The 19930-nt window shown below is 34.0% G+C and overlaps 1 protein-coding gene and 1 long non-coding RNA gene across 2 annotated transcripts in view; one reads left to right on the top strand and one right to left on the bottom strand.

Moving 5' to 3' along the window:
* Positions 1-7416, top strand: part of LOC149793931 (uncharacterized) — a 42355-nt gene extending 34939 nt beyond the window's left edge. The window contains exon 2 of the long non-coding RNA XR_016422905.1: positions 3281-7416. This is a non-coding gene — a long non-coding RNA (uncharacterized LOC149793931). The remainder of the gene's footprint in view (positions 1-3280) is intronic.
* The window catches only part of LOC149793930 (uncharacterized), a 72249-nt gene continuing 59477 nt past the window's right edge, over positions 7159-19930 (bottom strand). Inside the window, exon 13 of the mRNA XM_089967866.1 lies at positions 7159-19827. Coding sequence (XP_089823992.1) covers positions 19690-19827 — 138 coding nt within the window. The 3' untranslated portion in view covers positions 7159-19689. The remainder of the gene's footprint in view (positions 19828-19930) is intronic.

The following is a 19930-nucleotide window of genomic DNA, read 5'->3' as shown; positions in this document are numbered from 1 at the left end:
TCTCGATGAAAGGTCGTTCAAGTTCGCTGGGCCGGCTAGTAAGCGGCTACCCCATGCCGACACCAAATGGTGTCGGCGAATTCCAACTTTTTGATAGGGAATGCGCTCTGACCCTACACCCCAACATAAATGTCCAAATATCAAAAAATGGGGTGGCAAGGGTCAGAGGAAACTCGGACTAATACCCACATTGACCGAACCTGAGACTTGAACCCACGAAGACAGAGGTGAGATGGCAATGATCCGAAACGGTGAGCGCTTTAGACCACTCGGCCACTCAGGGCCCCGAACTTACGGTTGGTGGCTTGAACGGCCGGCTGGAAAAGATTGCTTCGGATTAGCCCATTGGGGTGGGATACAAAACCCCGGGTTTCTCACACCCCACCATTGATGTTTCTGTCATTATATTATTTAAAAAGCTAATAAGTCGGGGAAAAAAAAACAGAAGACAAAATGTTACTTTCGTCACAAGTGTCTTTCGTAGATAATTCGGTTTTCCAGAAAATTTTTTGAATTACGGAGCGAATGGAATATACAATCACCACTTTCGTTTAAAAATTGGTTATTAATCCGAACGTAGTTTATTTGCCCTTATAAGCTGAATACAAATCGAATGCAATGATATCCTTATTTTCAGCTGAATTCACCCTTTCATTTTGAAGACACTTGGTAATATTATTAATTTTGACGTTAAAAAGAGTAACATATAAAATGCTATCCCAGAGCATACTCATCCCTAGCTTTTACATATCAGAGAGAGAGAGAGAGAGAGGATTCCACTCGTACTATGAATTCCCTATCTGAACGAAAGAAAGTTCGTTATAAAAGTGGGGAGACGGCCTTTAAGACCCAGATTGTACAGATCTTTCGTTATTCTGTATGTCCTTGTTGTATCGTCTCTTTCCTAAATTGAAGAAAACAGCTACTAAAAATTCTTTCCTGATAAAAGTACCGCTAATGAACGTTTCAAGTCTAACCAGATTATCATTGGTACTGCGGCCATATTGGAAGCCACTCTGGAATGGATATGTGTCAATTTTTTGTCTTCAAGTACAAAACAAGGCTTGAATTCATCATTCGTTCCATCGTTTTATTAGCACAGGCAATGGGATGGTAGTTGGTAAGATCTGTGCTATCCTTACCTGGTGTTGGAATAGGTATTACCCTAAACTTTGACCATGTTTTTGGTATATTACCAGTGGTCCATAAATCATTTAAAATTTCCAAAAAGCAACTGAGGGTTCCGGTAGATGTTTCAAAACTGGTAACGTGTTTCGTCAGTGCGGTAGATGCGTCATAGTGCCTGTTCAAAGCTTCCATAAGTTTCAAAACTGAAAACGGTTGATAATAACTTTCTGAATGATTAAATGTATATTTTAAATCTATCTTCTCTTTTTTGACATTTGAGCCTTGGAAAATAAGATAAACAATTAGATCATTTTCTTTATAGAAAACTATGAGCATAGTACATGTGCTATGTCATATTTATAATTGAAGTTTATTTTTTTCTTAATTGATGGCTATATTGTAGATCGTGTCCCATACTTTCTTTATAGAGTAAAGAGTTTAAAGTTTAAATATATTATTCCCAGGATGCCCTCTTACAGTCTTTAATTGTGCGGCGAGATTTAGCCCGGAATATGCGGTAAGTATTTATCTTTCGGGCGTTAGACGATTGTTTAAGTTTTTTAAAAAAAATGCTTCTCGGTATTGTCCTATGGCTTCTTTACAGTCTTTAGTGAACCATGGTTTTGGGTTCTTTTTGAGTTCGGTGATGACTTAGAAATGGGGTCTTCTGCAGTCTTGAGTAAATTGGATGTAAAATGTTGCACATGATCATTGCTGTTTGAAAATGTAACTCTGTTTAGTCTAGTTTTGCAAAGTGTTTCAAACTTGGACAAGTCAGCCTTTTTGAAATTCCAGTGTCAAATTGGCTCATCTGTGGTTAAGTTAATGTTCTTCAGAGAGATTGGGAAGCAGTCACTGCTGTGAAGTTCATCATCGACCTTCCAATAATAATCCAAAAGCAGGGAAAGAAAACAAATTAACAGACCTATGTACGTGTATATATCCGTTCCCGGATATAAATATGTTGGTGAGTTTGTGTTATATAGACACAGATCGTGTCTGACAGTGAAATCTCCTTCGGTTTTGACCCTGTCAGTTTAGTACTTCGATCTCATAAAATAGTATGGACATTGAAAACCCTCGAGTGGAACAAATGGAGAAGGCAGTCGTTGAACGAGGATATCTACACTTGGTGTTTGGTGGAAAATAAATGGAACAAAAAACAGACACTCAATGACGGGTGACGCTTACAGCATTGACTTTTAAATTTGTGTTTAAATGAGGGGTCCTATTGTTCACAACACTGGAAGCTCATCATGAGGCCCTGTCACCATTTATTGAGTAGGTTTTAAAATGGAGTAATTTTAAGTGTGAAGTTGTCCGAGTCATTCAATTTTTTTTCCTGCAGATTGTTGTTGTTGTTCTATGGTTTAACGCCATTTTTCAGCACAAGATAAGCTATACATGTCGGCCAGTATAATTGGTGGAGGAAGAACCCTGGAAAACCCAGGGAAGTACCACCGGCCCATGAGAAGCTACTGGCAGGCTTTCCCACGTACCCACGCTAGCCGAGCCTTGGACTCGAACCCATACAGGCAGAGGTGAGATGGCAGTGATCCGTAACGGTGAGCCCTTTAGACCACTCGGGACCCCATTTCCTGCAGACACAGCACTGCTGAATCATGTTCTCTTAGAAGCAGAAGAATATCATTGTAGTTGGTTTTATGCCCTTGAGAATTCCACTGAATAATGGTGTTCATTATAAATTTAAAACGGAGATAATTAGGTTAGACCTGAAGAGAGAAATTTTCTATACACTTATGTATGGCATGAAGTACTGAATAATTTGTTTGTAGGTTTGGAGCTGCCTTGAGTACATGGTGCAGTTTCTTCTGCATCCATCTCCTCAAAGTCGCCAAACCTATTATAAAACTGTATAGGGTCATCAGACACCTTGTAATGCCTTTTTGGTGTTGGCTCGTCGTTGAAATGTTATATGTCTATTTTGAGGTGTATAATCTGGAATATTTCAAAATATTACTACATCGCGTGGGCTTGTTTGGGTCTGTGCACAGTTTGTTATATTTGGAGTGGTCTTTACATTAGTTGAGGCGGTTGTGCCATGTAGGGAGTATATAGATTTTACCATCTTCATGGCCCCTGGAAAGGGGTTATTTGACGAGTATTTGACCCTTTCAATTTAATACTCAAGTTCTAGGTTTCGCAGTCCTTAGAAAGAGAAAGTGTGGAAAACAAATTAAGACAACCTCCAAGGGCACAACGTGGCAAGCAGATATGTCAAGACAAGGACCTCTTCGACTACACATCTAGTAAGAAGTACAGGTCAAAGTAGAGTGTTGCATCAGGAGCAGTTCGTGGGTCTAGTCTATAGTGTACTCAGCCAGCAAGATACTTTCCTCCTTCGACACAGTCACAACCAACGGCCAACAGGTTGTCTCCACTCAGTCGCTTCTAACGGCCTGCATCAAGAACACACCGGACACTCAGGGGGCGGCATTTTCATTTTGAGAATCCAATTTATAGCTAACAGTTGGCAATAACTGTTGCATATGCCAATCACAGTTAACATTGCCGTTTATATAAAATATTCATGATGTTGGGTTATTTAGGTCATAATCATTACACATATGTCAAGAACACCATAAGTATTCAGCTTTACATACTTTTTTTCAGCAAATAGATATATATAAACAACTCTCCACTGAATGTGTACAATAATGAGCTAAAATTCCTAAAAAGTATCCTAATATTTGTACATCTGTTTTTAGATATAAACTGCTGTATCTATATGTTATTGAAACAATCGTAACGGTCATTACTATCCATAAAATCATATCGGTAAATACTTTATTTAATAATCAAATTGATAATATTATCATCACATAATTCGACTGTTATTTTCACTTTGACAATAATGTAGCCAAATTTTACTATTCATTCATTGTGATATTTTCAGTTGTAAATTACAATTTGTATATGCTGCACTTCTAGATTGATCAGTAAAATGACAATAATCTTGTTCACATACATGGAACCGAGTTAATTTTTCTAATGTAAATTTATCAGAATCCATCATTTCAAGTTTTTCTCGTGTTTTAAATTTACCTCTTTATTATTTATAATTTATTATACACAACATTCCAAACTCTGTTACAACATCATCTTTATTTTTAACACGATTAAGGTATGATTGATAATAGTAACATAATAAGTTATCAATAATATTATTCGATTTGTATTTTTGTTGTTGGAGGATAAAATGAATATTTCTTGTTAGTTTTATCCTTTCTATTTTTATCGCGCAGCTTTTTTACAAACAATTTTATAAAAATTGTGGTCATTATCTTCAGTTAATTTATGTATGTGATTACTATGATTTTATGATAGGTGTTATTTTTTTACATCGTTTGTTTTAAAAAATATTGTTTTTGCATGACAGTTGTTCCTGGCTTGGTTAGCAAGATGATTTTGTTCAAAATGCAGTTCAGATTGTGTTAATTTGTTACGACATAAAAGTACTTTGAAGGTTGCTACTAGTGCAAAAAATATTTTGAACCATATTTCGTGGAGCATTGACCTTATTTGTATAACACTGATAATACTGAATCCTGCTGAATGGTGTGTTTCCTAGTCATTGCAATTACTGCAATACCATCAACAATGGCCGACGCTGATGATGGATTAGCATCATTAGTACAACTTGAAAGGCCATCATATCAGGACTGCATCATTAGTACAACTTGAAAGGCCTCCATATCAGGATTGCATCATTAGTACAACTTGAAAGGCCTCCATATCAGGATTGCATCATTAGTACAACTTGAAAGGCCTTCATATCAGGGTTGCATCATTAGTACAACTTGAAAGGTTTCACATCAGGATTGCATCATTAGTACAACTTGAAAGGCCTTCATATCAGGATTGCATCATTAGTACAACTTAAAAGGCCTTCATGTCAGGATTGCATCATTAGTACAACTTGAAAGGCCTTCATGTCAGGATTGCATCATTAATACAACTTGAAAGGTTTCACATCAGGATTGCATCATTAGTACAACTTGAAAGGCCTTCATGTCAGGATTGAATCATTAGTACGACTTGAAAGGCCTTCATATCAGGATTGCATCATTAGTACAACTTGAAAGGCCTTCATATCAGGATTGCATCATTAGTACAACTTGAAAGGCTTCATCTCAGGATTGCATCATTAGTACAACTTGAAAGGCCTTCATATCAGGATTGCATCATTATTACAACTGAAAGTCTTCATATCAGGATTGCATCATTAGTACAACTTGAAAGGCCTATATATATATATATATATATATATATATATATATATATATATATATAGATACTGTATATACAAGAACAGATGTACTGTATATATATACTTGCTAGTGACTCGAAAAAGGAAAGCAAATATATCAACTTGGTGCAAGGAATGTCTGATTTATATCCTCAAAACATAGGTTACCTAATAAAACCTGTGTATCTTATGTCTATTTAGAAGTGTAACTGGGTCAAAATCCATGTCTAATGTCTATTTGGAAGTGTAAATACATCAAAATCCATGTCTTATGTCTATTTGGAAGTGAAACTATATCAAAATCTGTGTGTCTTATGTCTATTTGAAAGCGTAACTATATCAAAATCTGTGTCTTGTGTCTGGATGAGTAATTACATCAAATCTGTGTCTTATGTGCATTTGGATGAGTCATTACATCAAATCTTTGTCTCTTATGTGTATTTGGATGAGTAATTACATCAAATCTGTGTGTCTTGTGTCTATTTGGATGTTTAATTATATCAAAATCGATGTATCTTATGTGTATTTGGATTGTATAACTGCAGCTACTCTATGCTTGGCAAACACTTCTTTTGTATATTGTCACTGACAGAAAAATGTGGAAGTGTGATTATTTAACCATAGTTAACGCTGATCCTTCTTTTTTATAAAAATGTGATTGAATTTTTTCTTATGGTAAGCCTCCACAAACTGTAAAATTTAAAAAAATGTTTCTCAATTTTCATTTTCATCATTAATCATTATTCTTCTGAATAGGAAAACTACTCCATTTATTGTAATTATTACATTTTTTGAACAAGTCCCTCAAAGGGACTGATTCTCTGCTGGCTGATAAGAAAAGCCAAGAATCCATGACGTGTCCATTTTCTTGCATACTTCATATGATATCTTATTCACAATTGTAAGTATGATATTAATGACCAGTGAGACATCGTAACAAGTTGTCTGATGAAAACCTAAGTTTTATGAGTAGTGATAACAAGATCTGCAGGAGGCCTGCAACAGTATTCATCCTTGCCATTAGATAAATACTGACAAGGCATCATAAGAATTCTTCCGGTGAAAACTATTATGTTCATGAGTAGTAATAACAAAATTTTCAAGATTGCTGTGAAATTGGTTGATTAGCACCATTTTAATTAAGAACCAACATGACAACATATAACTCTTCTAGCGAAAGCCCAAAGCTGACATGGCTATTTATCTAGGAGTAGTGACAATAAGATTGTCAAGATGGCAGCTGTGGTGTCCATACTGATGTCCTAACGGCAATTTTCATCCAGGTCCAACAAGATATCATAAGCAGTTTTGCAGTGAATATCTAATTTCAACAAAGGCTTTTTATTTGCAAGTAGAAGCCATGACAAGATTTTCAAGATGGCCACTGTGGTAGCGATACTGTATGTCTCAAGGGCACCATACCATTTTTATTTGGAACCAACTAGAAATTATAAGATTTGCTGTGAAAAATCTATACCAAATGTATCTTTCCATTCAGGAGGAGTAGTGACAACAAGGTTTTCAAGATGGATAATAGCATGACCATACTGGATGTCCACAAGGCATTAATTTTATTTATGAAGAGCTGGACCATGTGCTGAACGTGTGTGCATAAAGTTTCAGAGCAAACGTTGAAATAGATAAGGTGAAATAGTGATAAAATACTTGGCTAATGGATGGAAGGATAGATGATATACAGCAGGCTACCATATGTGGTCTTGTGGTCTATGACCAGGAGCTAAAATTTCAACAATATACTGTTTGCTATGGTTGATAATTGGGTTTATTGTTGTACATTTCAATAAGATGTTTTTTATATTTAAAAGCAAGCTGTGAGGAGTATATTTTAATTTATAAACATGTCTCAGACTTTAAAAAAACCCAACGAAACCACATAGTTCCATTTATATAGTTATGTGACACTGATAATATTTGTACAACTTGTGACACTGATAATTATTTTACAACTGACCCACTTTTCCTAGTGAGCTATCAAATAAATAAAAACCATTTTTTTTTACAAAACTGTCTATTCTTTCAGTAATAAAACAAATCAATGCATCACAAGCCAATGCATATGTTTAATAATGCAACCAAACTTACTCATATATCCAACATCGTATAACCTGTTTAATAATGATATTAATCAGTCATACAGTTGGCATTCCACACAATGACATCATTTTCTCTATGAAAGCAATACAATTATAGCAGAGAAGATTATTTCGTTAGTTTTTTTCTGGTAGGTTAAGTGCCCAACATTTCTTGTACCAGTACATTTGTAGTAAACTAATTTTATTAAACTTTGTCCTTGCAATGGATTTCTGCCTAAAGAATGTGCCTACTGTGAATTGTGTAGATCCCGACTGTTCATCCTCCGAAAGATCCAGCACATCTTGCTTTACATTGTTTGCTTACTATCATGTGCAGAATGAAAGCACTTTAAGTACTCCATTATGAGCATTCTGTTGAGTACTCCCTTGTGTGTATGCTGACCAGTTGAGCATGAATTAAAAAGAAGCTTTTGAAAATCAATGCTTTTTAAAAGTATTTGATGAGATCAGTCATACTGGAAAAATACCTCCTGAACACACAATTTTCTTATATATCTATGATTTTCTTGTGCAAATGTGACAAAGTTTTAAATAATTTTTAAGTTATTGTTATTAGTAATGGGATCGTTTTCAAGACACCTTCTATTTAATAACCCTTACTTGGGGATGGATATTCAACTTAACAAAGCACAGAAAATTGACACAGACCTATACAGTAAGTTATTTTGCATTGCTTGGACTCTTACCAACATAAAAATATACAATTTAAAAAAAAAATTGAATACTCCAAAATTGTATCAATGATCACCATGAAGTATGCAAATATATAAAACACTTGTTTCCATAGAATAAACTGTGCTAAAATCATATATGTCTGATAAGCTGTAAATGAATGCTAGAACATTTCTTACAAATCAGAATTAAATATCACCAGAAACACTTGTACAAATTCTAAATCCTTGGAGTTATACATGTAAATAACAAAATACCTTGGTTTTTGCTGAATTTGTGACAACAACTTTGCACTCTTTGGAAACCATCATAAACTTTTGTGACAGTCATTTTGATTAAACGTTTTGAAAAACAAGCACAGTCAAAGATCAGTAACACTAATACTAGTGAACATGTAACTTGTTACACTTGTATGTTTAATTAATATATGTATTCTATAATAAAAAACCAAAATAAGATAAACTGCATGATCAATCAACTGTAAGAAATATAATACAAGTAACTTTGACCTTTGACCTACTGTCTTAACAAAAAATAAAATATCCCTCCAAAAAACAACAAACAAAAACACGATCAATCAACTGTAAGAAATAAACCCCAGCTACTTTGACCTTTGACCTACTTCCTCAATGATTGCCATATATTATGTGATTCTAGGTAAACTTATATTTGTCTTTAATGTCTGGTGATGACCCAACTGTAAATCCATGGTTTCATTATTTATTCCTACAGGATAAAAAATATGTCATACAGATCAAGGTTTGAGCTTTAAGTGGCAAATATATGTCAGCTGTATGTAATGTATTAACATATATACAATGTAAACATATAAACAATATTACTAGAGTTATGTGTATAAATTTTCAGTTCATTTGGACTAAATCTGTAAATAATTGCATATAAATTTTCAGTTTGTTTGGATTAGATCTGTACATAATTGCAATGTTAATTGTTACACATGACACAATACAAAGGATTCATTGCTAAATTATTTTTAACGTGTACAATTCTTCTTTTTATTAAAATGCATAAATTATTTTAAGTTGTAGGAGATCATGAAAAATAAAAATAATAACAATAATAATAATAATAATATATAACTATAGCAAGATATAATCTATATTAGTTGTTGTTTTTGATCATAGACCATTTCTCAGAAAGAAGATGGTCTATACAAGGCCGCCAGGATAACTGGTGGAGGAAGAACCCAGGAAAACCATGGAAAGAAAAACCAACCCACAGGAAGCTCCTGGCAAATATGTATTAGCTGTAGTTTAATAATACATTTCCTGAACCGGGAAAGTGATTTTGAAGAAAATTATCACAAAACTATGTATCTACCCAAGGATCCTGATATAGACTTTCATTTCTTTATTTTTCTACTTTCCCAGACTTTATAAAATATAGCCTGAATTATATGCATACATTTAATTAACTTTTATTAAATTTGGTGAGAGTTTGCCAAAAGTGCACAATATATAATTTAAATGACTATCCCTATTATTGACACTTTGGGCTAAAGACTTGTATGCTAAAGTGTACAAATGTATAAAAGTTTTATCAAAGTATCTGTTGGGCTTAAGAAATAACATGCTGCATAAGAAAATAGGCCAATGATTTACATTATTCCAAATTGTGACCTTGACCTTGATGCAGGGACATTGATTCAATATGGAAGACATTGTTAGTCAAGGAATATAGCAGGGTAAATTAAAATATCTTGATTGATTCAAAAGTTACACCTGTACATGGATAGAGGTCGGTGATTTATATTTTCCCTTGCTGTGACATTGACTTTGAGACATTTGGCATGACACTGGTATGTGACATAACACCTGTAAATGACCAATAATTTGCAAATGTTGCATTAAAATATCTTAATAAATGGTTCAAAACTTACTTTCTGCAATGAAACAAATCACAGTATTATATTTTCCCTTCCTGTTATCTTAATGCAAGGGATCTGGCTTATTGTAAAAAAATATATTGTCTAGTCATGACATATATTATTTAGTCATGACATTTAGTATCTAGTCATCATATATATTATCTAGTCATGACATATATTATCTAGTCATGACATTTAGTATCTAGTCATGATATATATTATCTAGTCATGACATATTATCTAGTCATGACATTTAGTATCTAGTCATATATATTATCTAGTCATGACATTTATTGGTCATGACATTTAGTATCTAGTCATGATATATATTGTCTAGTCATGACATATTATCTAGTCATGACATTTAGTATCTAGTCATGACATTATCTAGTCATGACATTTATTATCTAGTCATGATTTATATTATCTAGTCATGACATTTAGTATCTAGTCATGACATATATTATCTAGTCATGACATTTAGTATCTAGTCATGATATATATTATCTAGTCATGACATATTATCTAGTCATGACATTTATTATCTAGTCATGATATATATTATCTAGTTATGACATATATTATCTAATGATGATATATATTATCTAGTCATGTTATACACTTGAGGAAAGTTCTATCAAATCATCTTAGGTGCTTCAAAATTTAACTCCAAATAAAGATACTATTAAAATACTGCATGGAATACCATTTTTCCTGGCTGTTGCCTGGGCCTTAAGGCTGATGGAGTGGTTATGGTACGCACTACACTGTCAGGTCATAACATACATTTGGACAAAGTTTCATCAAAATCACTCTAACTATTACAGAATTAAGAGCAGGGGTGGAATTGTTAACAGACTAATGTATGGACAGCTAAGGCTAACATAAGCGTATATATGGTGGGTATCAAATCATAACCATTGGATAATATCTTTTACATGTTGTGTAACTTCAATGTAAAAAAGTAATAGTACATAATAAGTATTTTAAAAAATCTTTAAATACAACAAAATTATAACGCATGTGCTGATATATAAAATATGTTGAACATACAGTGATAATAATCCATTAATAAAACTTATATTTTATACTTGATGTGAACTCCCAAAAGTAATCTTGCTCAACCAGACCTCTCATGTGACTCTGAAAAGATATTTGCCATGACAAAGGTCTAGTCAAAAAAGTTACTTTTATTGTAACACCAGAACAGGTCTTTCCCCAAAAAGTTTGAAAAAGTTACTTGACTGGCTGATGAGATGAAAGGGACATCAAGTCATTATGAGATGGCATCAAGTTTCACTTAAATGCAGACAGTTTTCAATCGCTAATTGAAACAAACCTACTGCTTTGGTATGTTTTTAAAAGGTAATATTTCACGATGTTCTATCAAGATGACAATAACATTTTGGCTTGAATGATTGAAGAAACTATGTCTAGATAATTCTGAGATTGGGCAGAATCCCCCCCCCCCAAACCCTTAGATGCTTTGGTTGTGATCAATCAGCAATCATTCCATCAACTGTGAACTGTGCTGAGTTTTGTATTCTCCTGCTATATTCCACATATCTGTTTTGTCATTTATTTTTCACAGAAGGAGAATATTTTACATTGCAGGGCTAGAAATCACTAACAGTCTGCTAGTCTGAGGTTAATAAATTTCCTGTTGGATGCAGAGTTTTCAAACTTTTAATAGTCAAATGGCTTGTTAGGTTTCAGTTGTTGCCAATCAGCTAGTGTGTGATTTGGATTTTTAACATAGCTTTTAACAATTTTTCAGTCATATCACTACAATGTCTGCAGTGTGGCAGTTTATAGTGATGTCTAGCACTGGGGCATCATGCCGCAGACATGTGGCATGATGTCCCACCCAGTCACATTATCCTGACACCAGGCAGACCAGTCCTCACACTAACCTCTTAATGCTGAGCGTCAAGCGAGGCAGCTGTTAGTATCATTTTTTAAAGTCTTCGTATGACTGCCGGGGATCGAACCCATGACCTCCCGCATCCGAAGTGGATGCTCTAACCACTAAGCCACCAGAGCAGTTCCAATCAGCTAGTGAAAGACGAATGAAGTTTCAGCATGACTAGTAAATTTATCAAGCTACTTGTCCTTCTGGCTACAAACAAGTTTACATTAAATTCAAAGCCTGCATTGCCATTCTTGCAATGTTGCATATTTGATGCTAGTTGCCACAAATGAACTCAAAAATGCATGACTAATTCATTTCTTCATGCAGGTTGAGAAAAATTTAATTGCTGTTGTTGTTATAGGGTTCAACACTATTTTCCAGCACAAGATAGACTATTTGGTGAACACCTGATATATTCTGTCTCTTTGCTCAACACACAGTATATTCTGTCTCTTTGGTCAACACCTGATATATTGTGTCTCTTTGCTAAACACCTAGTATATTCTATCTCTTTGCTCAACACCTAGTATATTCTGTCTCTCTGGTCAACACCTACTGTTTCTTTCAACACTTTATATTCTGTCTCTTTGGTCAGCACCTAGTATATTCCATCTCTTTCAAGACTTTCCAAGATGCTACGATATGTATACATCTTTAATGTTGTAAGTTAGTCTTGGAATAAAAAAAACAAAGATCTTCCTGATCTAGATTTTTCTTGTCTTTACCTAAGCAACCTTTCCATAATTTAATTCAGTCTCAACAAGATTTTCATGCTCTAATTCAGTCTGAACAACTTTTCAATACTCTAATTCAATCTGAACAACTTTTCAATACTCTAATTCAATCTGAACAACTTTTCAATACTGTAATTCAGTCTGAACAACTTTTCAATACTCAGTCTCAACAACATTTCCATATTCTAATTCAGTCTCAATGACTTTTCCATATTATAATTCAGTGACAACAACTTGTCCATACTCTAATTTATTATCATGAAAGATGCAGCATCACAACCAGAAAAGTCCAAAAATGAAAGTAAATAAGCCAAAAACAAGAACGTTAATGAATGAACACCCCAAATTGTTCCAGTGAGTAATTTCCTAATGGGGAATAATGACACTGGTATTTTCTTCTCAAGTAGAATACACAAGGAAAATATAACAAACCAAAAATTACAATGGGGATATAGACATGTTTTGATAAAAAATAAAGATAAAAAGGAGCACGTTAACAACTAACACTGTGTATAATGGTGGAATAATTAATTTTGTAAACAACATCATTAAGTGATCAATTATCAGTGCTGTAAACTATTAATAACACATCAGTACTGGAGCAAATGGGATACTCTAGCTCTATTTACATTCCCAATACCACCAACTGACATGGTGATTTTATACAAAGATTCATGGTTCAATGTAAAATTATCACGTTCAACTAAATATCTACAACCACTTTTAAAGTGACACACCCATCTCCATAATTTTTCTCGGTACTGTGGTAAAAATTATCAGGAAATTTACTTGAATTCATTTACCAATAAAATATTCATGTATATGATTTCACAGACACATTAAACAGGTTAGTGTTCATTCATTTTGTACAATGCAGCTGAACATTTTACAGTCATGCCTTCCAACGTTTCTGACTTTCAAGATGGGAAAGTCATTGTTTGTCAGTCAATATGGTGTTATCACAGGCAACATTCCCTCTAAGCTGCAGCCACACAGCTGCTCAGACATCCCCGTGCAGCTGAATTGTTCTCCGCGCAGCAAATCAAAATTACCAAATATTCAATCCAACATTAATGCTAAAATCACCGTATACACACCACCATTCGCTTAGAGGGAACATTGATCACAGGTGTTAATATGATGCCCCAGTGTTAGACAACACAATAAACTGCTACACTGCAAACATAATAGTGATATGACTGAAAAATTGTTAAGGCTATGTTAAAAATCAAATCACACTCACGGTGTTTTTGAGAACAAAAATAGTTTAAAAATTTTTCAATTTTTATTAATGGTAGCAAGGATATTTTCTGCCACATTTGCTCAAATTCTGTTGAGAGAATTTTGAGAAGTCATTTTAAGGGTTTTCTATATTTAGTAATGATGGATGTTTTAAAGCAGATCAGTGGCATTTGGACAAATCTGAAAGTCTTTTGTGCCAGGATGATTAGTTTTTAAACTTTTATCTTCAGTAGCTGTGACCTTATCTGACAGTGCATAAACATCATTTGCATTAAACTGTAAGGTTGGGCAAGTTTAACAGACCAGTTGTGGAGAAAAAGCAGCTTAAAGGTTTTTCTAGTTTCACTAATGGACACATTGGATTGTTGACTGGCATCATCTGTATTTATTTGCAGGATTTTCATGCCAGATTGTTTAAAGTTTTTGTATGTAATGGTGGCCACTTTGGATGAGACCTTGGCATCAAATTAACAAACATGAAAGGCCTTGATGAAACATTACTCTCCTTGTCAAATCAAATTAACAAGCATGAAAGGCCTTGATGAAACATTACTCTCCTTGTCAAATCAAATTAACAAACCTGAAAGGCCTCAATGACACATTAGTCTCCCTGAAGAATCAAATTAACAAACATGAAAGGCCTTGATGACACATTACTCTCCTTGTCAAATCAAATTAACAAACCTGAAAGGCCTCGATGACACATTAGTCACCCTGCATAATCAAATTAACAACCCTGAAAAGCCTTGATGACACATTAGTCTCCCTGTATAATCAAATTAACAAACCTGGAAGGCCTTGATGACACATTACTCTCCCTAATAAAATAAGGTGCAAATTGGTCAAGCAGTTTCTGACAGTTCTTGTAAATAACTGTGAATGAGCAATGAACACATGATATATGAAGGGTGATTTCATCAGTTCACCTGACCTTATGGTTACATGGACTAAATAAAAGTGGCAATATCTGAAGATGAATCAGCATCATTTACGGACATTTTGAAAGTTCCAAGTGACCGAATGTTGTGTCAAATTTGGTAAAATTCTCAAGAAATCATTCCAATTTGTGCTATGTTTATGAATGATGGCAATATCTAGTGGAGGGTTGGCTTAATCAGTACAAATCTGAAAGGCTGTCCTGCTAGAATGATTTCTGTCAAATTTTGTTTGGCAGGTTTTGAGAGGGGGTCAGTTAAAGTGTGTGTGTGTGTGTGTGTGTGCGTGTGTGTGTGCAAGTATGTAATTCACACATGTATTGGCTTTAATGGCATACTGGTTATATGGTGTTAACTAAAATAGCCCTTATACCATGATGTTTTCTGTCAAGTGCGATTTAAAATAGCCCTTATACAATGATGTTTTCTGTCAGGTTTGGTCAAATTCTATTAAGCAGGTTTTAAGAAATTGTTTAAATGTTTATCTATTTTTAGTAATGGAGGCCATATTTGATGATGGATTTTTATCATTTGAACAAATTTTAAAGACCTACATGATGAATCAGGATCCAATAAACAAATACCTTCATGTCATAATGTTTCCTGTAAAACTATGTACATATCAGTCAAGCAATTTTTGAGAAGTAGGAGACAACAATTAGGACTGGACAACACAGAGTTGATACCATTAGCTCGTATGGCCTTACATCCACTTAAGCTAAAAATCCAAATGATAATCAATCAGAACATGGCTTGTTTTATTGCAACATGAAAATATGAAGAGTAAACAATGATCCTTTTTATCCTCACTCTACATAAAAAAGTGAGGGGCCCCGAGTGGCCGAAAGCGCTCACCATTACAGATCACTGCCATCTCACCTCTGTCTACATGGGTTCGAATCTCAGGCTCGGCTAATGTGGGAATGTGAGAAAGCTTACAGGTAGCTTCTCGTGAGTCGGTGGTTCTTTCCAGGGTTTTCCCTGGGTTCTTCCTCCACCATTAATACTGGCTGCCATACAAAGCCTATCTTGTGCTGAAAAATGGCGTTAAACCCCAATACAACAACAAGACAAAAATGTGATTTTGCTTTGAATTTTGGTATTTTTCAGATCTATTTCAACAGACAAATCTGACCTTGCAGTATGTAAGCAAATTTCAGCAGTAATGCAGATTAAAACACCAGCTAATTTCAGAAATAGTGCAGGCAGATAGTGTTTCATGCACATTTGCCATATATACTCACAGTCCATCTGCATCATGCACAGATCCTCACAAGCTATTGCATAATATGCTGGTAGATACGGGTCTATGCTGTTTGTTCTGCTGATTACTCCTAACACATTGCAGAAAACCTGATATAGTGCTGCATTATATAAACAATGACATATGGGTCTGTGCAGTCAGTAGTTGGATGACTAAAAATGAGTTCATATGGTAAATAATTTCTTTTTATTTTGTAACAATTATGAATTATCAGGGAAAAATAAAATTCTTCTTTTGAATTAGATATAAATATAAAACATCGTGATGAGAAGAAAAAACCCATTAAATATCTTGTTGTGGAGGAAAACAAAAGTTATATCCTTGCATGAAATATTGGTGAAAATAAACTATCACTCAAAAGCTGACCTAGCCTTTATTTACTGAATAATCAAGTGACCTATCACATTATATCCAAAAAAATGAATGAAAGTGTTCTTAATATTGCATTTAGCAAAAAAAAGACTTTTCTTTAAAAATTGTTTCTTACCTTTTAGTTTTCTATATATACAAATCATTTTATGAAAGAAAAAAAATTTCCTTTTAAAAATGTTATAGTATACATAATAGGGGAATCCAGTTAATGTTTGAGCACAATAATCAGACCAAGTTTCCATATTAAGACAATATTGTAAAACTATAAAAAAATATTTGTCTATGGGGAAATAATTGGAGGCATTTGCAAGACAAGGCAACACATAAAAATGGTATAAATAAAACAAAAACAAGGAACATTTTTGGAGAGGCAATTGTGAGCAATGAAAACATAACAAAAGATGTGTTGTCACATTAGACATATTGAAGAACTCTTGCTTACAATCTTACCCAATAATAGCGACATGACAATATCAAATACAATAAGACCTTTAAAACATATCTGGCAGCATGTCCTCGAACGTAGCATTTTTTGTAGACATTCTGGCAAGCAGTCTGAGAAACATTTTGTATATTAGGGTAAAAGGTTAACTGGAAATGGCAAGTGTAAATTTTCCTGCAGTCGAGTGAATTTTCCAATCCCATGCCCAATAGTGCTGATTCTCTTTAATCAAAAGGAAGATTTGTCAGAAATATTGATGACCGACTGTTTCATGAAAAGGATGACATGTCAAGAATATTACTGACTTTGATAGTCCAAAGTCCATACTTTCTATTGGATTTTATTTTTAACTTCATACAAGTATCTTCATCACACAATACGAATAAACACTTAGCAGTTGGAGAATAGACTAGTTTCAATTTGCCATTACAAGTAACTGGCATTAAATGAGTAACAGAATAGGTTGGGGAAAACATTATTTCACAAAAATGAATTTAGGTCATTCACATTATCAAGTTGAATATTTCTAGAATACCTGGTTGAGTAGGATTTTTGGTACTTGTCTGATTGAGTGATTTGATTTTTATTTGATATTTCAACACCTAGCAAATCAGCTCATGCAAGAAGACTGAAGACACTTCCAATAATCATCAAAGCCAAATAAACTCCAAATGATGAATGGGTTACTGTAAAACTAAAAATGATCAATGGGTTACTGTAAAACATATCATTTTAAATGAAAACTCCATATTCACAGACATTTCTAGTTTTTATAAACAAAATGAATTGCAAAAACTGAAATAGTTGGATTGTTTTTTAAATTTTGTCTTAAATTTACATGATTTTGAAATATTCTAAATTTTGTCTTAAATAAGATGATCTAGAGATATTTTATATTTCAAGTTTTTAGACTAATAATATTTGCACAAATTATTTCATAAGATTTTTGCTCGTTTAAAAAGGTTGCTTCCTTGCTCAGGATCATTCATGATCATTAGTAATTTCCCATATGCAGATCATAAATATCTTCAGATACTGAAAGCGGAGGCCAACACTAAACAGGGACGAGGGGCTTGAAATACCACCCATCTATACCAGCCTCTTCATATCAAGTGACCGTTATAGGTCATGTGATTAACATTAGTCCCTGATGAAGGCAGTGTGATGATGCCAAATTTTTTAACTCTTAAGATACTTATGCTCTGAATATGCGAAATTCCTGAAGATGACAAATACCTATTGTCCTTAAGTAACATGTTTATAAGATCCCACAGTTGATGTAAGTAGGATGACTTGCTAAAAATAGCTACAAGAATGTACAAATGGCATAACTTAAGCAATTAGTAAATAAAAATATACACCATGTTTTGTATACAGTCAAGTCTCATTAATTTAACACAAACCATTTCCATTAAAAATCTCACATACAACAGACTGCTGGATAACTGGAGTGGATTTGTAATTTACCATCTTTTTCACAGTTTCCACAGTGGTATCATAAACAGCCATGGGTACCACAACACTAAAACAAACTTGTAGTCCAGCTTCAGTTTTGTATCACAGATAAGATGAACTAATACATAACACTGTTAGAAATAAGATTAAGTTCCCTTGCTGTTATTTTGTGTCATTATAGTTGAAAGTAAATAATTTAATATCTGAGTTTTTCCATTACAGTTATGTATATGAGATGTTTATTCTTTTTAGTTGTAAACACTATGTACCAAAAATTATGGATATAATCTATTTGCAAATTAATAACTTGGAAAAGCAAGGCCTGGTATACTACACTTGATTCTTTTTATAGTTCAAGAGAAGAAAATGACAGATCACATCCATGTTTGACTGCATAGTGTGTTCCAGTTGTACCATATCTACCATAGTGTGTTCTACTGTAAAAAAAACTAATTTGAACCTGCTCTCTAAACCGGCTGCCATAAAAGTGCCAGAATTCTTGGAAAATCTTCATACATTGTAATCAGTTTTCAGATTATAGACATAATTTGTTATAGCGGTCATTATATTTGAATTACTAAAATTAAAGGTTTAGGCACAATTTTGTTTTCTTCCTATCACACAGGTTTTAAAACTAGGGTAGGTAGGAAGGTTGTTTTTCTCCCAAACATTATATATTTTATAATGATTAGTATATATAATGTAATAAGTGCTTCAAATACTGGGCTAAACTGGCTCAATTAGATGCACAAATCAATTTCTGGAACGTTTTTTTAACCATGGGGGAAAAAAGCGCTAGGGTTGGCAATGAAAACTATAGATGGTTGGCCAACCTGAAACATATTTTTTTTCAAAGTGACTAAATTAGAAAAACACTGGTATATGCTTATATTGCACAGACTAACGCAACCAGTCTGCTTGTGAAATATTTATAAGTTACATTTTCAAACTGTATAACAAGTCATGATTTCATGATTTTAGTCTGATGGGCTACCTCAATTCAACATATGGAAGCCCAGACTACATCCTGGTAGCCACTGGACTCCCATACACATGATTTGTTGGTTGATGCATTAAACCCAAATTCCAAATGAATGGAAGTCAAATAAATGAGGCTTGACAGTATTGGTGGAATGATCTGATCAATCTTGAAGGAATGGAATGTTCCATAAGTCTGAAAGACTTTCACAACGAACACATCAATAAGATCCCACAACTGTGAGGAATTCTCCAGGTACCTGCTTCTCTTAGTGCATGCAGATCATGAAGCCATGCCCTCCACTAGTTCACTGTCAATCCCTGCATTCATTTCTTCTGATTCATAAGATTCTGTCCATAACACTTCATCGGAAAGCAATGATGGGGGGAAAAGATGATTCTTCAAGTAGTCCTCAAGAACCTAAGATCAGAAAAAGGGTTGGAATTTTTTAATGGCACTTTTAACACAGTGCTTGCTACATCATGCAGATGAAATGGGAGGTAAGTGCCTTTACAAAGGACAC

This window comes from Sinohyriopsis cumingii, chromosome 8 (assembly GCF_028554795.1).
Source record: "Sinohyriopsis cumingii isolate HCF-2022 chromosome 8, ASM2855479v2, whole genome shotgun sequence".
NCBI classification, from domain to species: Eukaryota; Metazoa; Mollusca; class Bivalvia; order Unionida; family Unionidae; genus Sinohyriopsis; species Sinohyriopsis cumingii.
Note: the sequence above shows the minus strand (reverse complement) of the source record. Positions and strands in the feature narration are given on the sequence as shown.